Source organism: Pelodiscus sinensis, unplaced genomic scaffold, assembly GCF_049634645.1.
Source record: "Pelodiscus sinensis isolate JC-2024 unplaced genomic scaffold, ASM4963464v1 ctg271, whole genome shotgun sequence".
NCBI classification, from domain to species: domain Eukaryota; kingdom Metazoa; phylum Chordata; order Testudines; family Trionychidae; genus Pelodiscus; species Pelodiscus sinensis.
The window spans coordinates 1-1,704 of NW_027465883.1; the positions used below are offsets into that span (position 1 = coordinate 1).

General features: G+C 70.4%; 1 protein-coding gene across 1 annotated transcript; it reads left to right on the forward strand.

The window, feature by feature from the left end:
- Positions 1–192: 192 nt before the first annotated feature.
- On the forward strand, positions 193–1,695 carry LOC142824244 (uncharacterized; the record flags this gene model as incomplete). The annotated part of the gene is made up of 2 exons (XM_075916010.1): positions 193–345; positions 631–1,695. Coding segments are annotated over exons 1-2 (1,097 nt in total), but the record flags the coding sequence as incomplete, so codon positions are not given.
- Between the last annotated feature and the right edge of the window lie 9 nt (positions 1,696–1,704).

The window sequence follows — 1,704 nt, forward strand, 5'->3', positions numbered from 1 at the left end:
CCCGTGGCAGGTGAGGGCGGGCGTGGGCATGCTGCTCCTGTGGGTGGGGTCACTGGCTCAGGCGTGGAGGCAGTGTTGGCCCCGTGGCGGGTGAGGGCGGGCATGGGCACGTTGCTCCCGTGGGCGGGGTCACTGGCTCAGGCGTGGAGGCAGTGCCTGTCCCGTGGCAGGTGAGGGCGGGCGTGGGCACGCTGCTCCCGTCGGATGAGCAGTGGGCACCAAAAGTCCCTTTCCTGTTGCAGGGCTGGAAACGGGTGGCGTGGTCCTGAAGCACCCAGCCAGCGTGGCAGAGATCCAGCCCTCTGCCCCGGTGATGCTGCGCTGCCACATCGATGGGCACCCGCGGTAAGGAGCCCCTTGTGCGTGGTCAGGCCGGGCTCTCCCGGCTCCCTGTCTCTGCGAGATCGCCCGGAGCTGGGAGGCGGTGGGTGGCAGGCGTGAGCCCCGGGGGGCGTGGCGGAGAGGCGCTCGGTAAGGGGGCCCGGCTGCCGTCGCCCACATCGCTGCCGGGGTCCCTGCCTGCCACGGGGACGGCTGCGCACGTCGTGGCTCCCCGGCTGCGTGTCCGGTGCGGGGGCAGCTGAGCGCGCTGTCCTCTGGCCGTAGCGCTGACCCGCGCTCTGTCTCCAGCCCCACGGGCCAGTGGTTCCGGGACGGCAGCCAGCTCCTAGACGACCGGAGCAGCTACTCGATCAGCAACAAGGAGCGGACACTCACCCTGAAGAGCGCCAGCCCCGACGACAACGGCGTCTACTCCTGCTGCGCGCGCAACGCCGTGGGCACGGTGTGCAGCCACGACAACTTCACCCTCAGCATCTTCGGTGAGGGGCCGCGCCCCGGTGGGCTGCTGGCGCGGGGCCGGCTGGTGGGAGCTCCCCTGCCGCCCCAGGAAGGAAGGGGAACCCTCGTGCCCGCCTGGCCACGTTTCCTGGCGAGGTTTGAACTGGCCCGGCGGTGCAGGGCGCTGGCAGGGGGTGAGCCCTGCTCCGCACACACCGCTTGGCGCTTAGCAGGTGGCGTTGTACTGGGATGTTCTGCCAGTGTGGCCCCGACTCAGCCGCAGCTCTGCCCGGAGACAGGCGCCCGGTACCGTCCCATCCGGGAATATCCAGTGCACAGCCTTACGCCGCCCTCCTGCTCCGACTCTAGGCAGGGCCCTGCAGCGGGGCTGGAGCTGGCCGGGGTCACGTCCCCAGAAGGGCGTGAAGGGTCGTGTCTGCCATCTGGGGCTGGAGCAGGCAGCCAGGTGCCAGACCCTGCCAGGTGGGCCCCCCTCCGTGGTTCCCCGGCCCCAGCTGTGCTCTCCAGACGGCTCAGGATGCTGCAGAGGCTGAAGGGGCCAACGCCAGCCCGTGGCCGCCAGACGCCAGGCAAGAGGTGGCTCCCCAGAGGCCAGTGTGACAGCGCAGGCAGGGTGCCCCGGCCCCGCAGCAGCAGGGAGTCTCCGCCGGCCAGTAGAGCAGAGGGGGGTTTACTGATTGTCCAGAATACAGCCCGGCCCATTCGCCATGTGGCTACAGGGGCCAGGGCCAGGATGGCTCAGACCCCAGGGTTAAGGGTCCGTCACCCCCAGACCAGCTTAGCCTCCTCTCCACGCCTACCAGCCAGCCACTGCCTTCCCCCGAAACCTGCGGTTGGTCTCCCCCCCCGCCTGCGGTCTCCCTCCCTGCGCTCAGCCTGTCCGACAGGCTGGGGGTCTTTTGC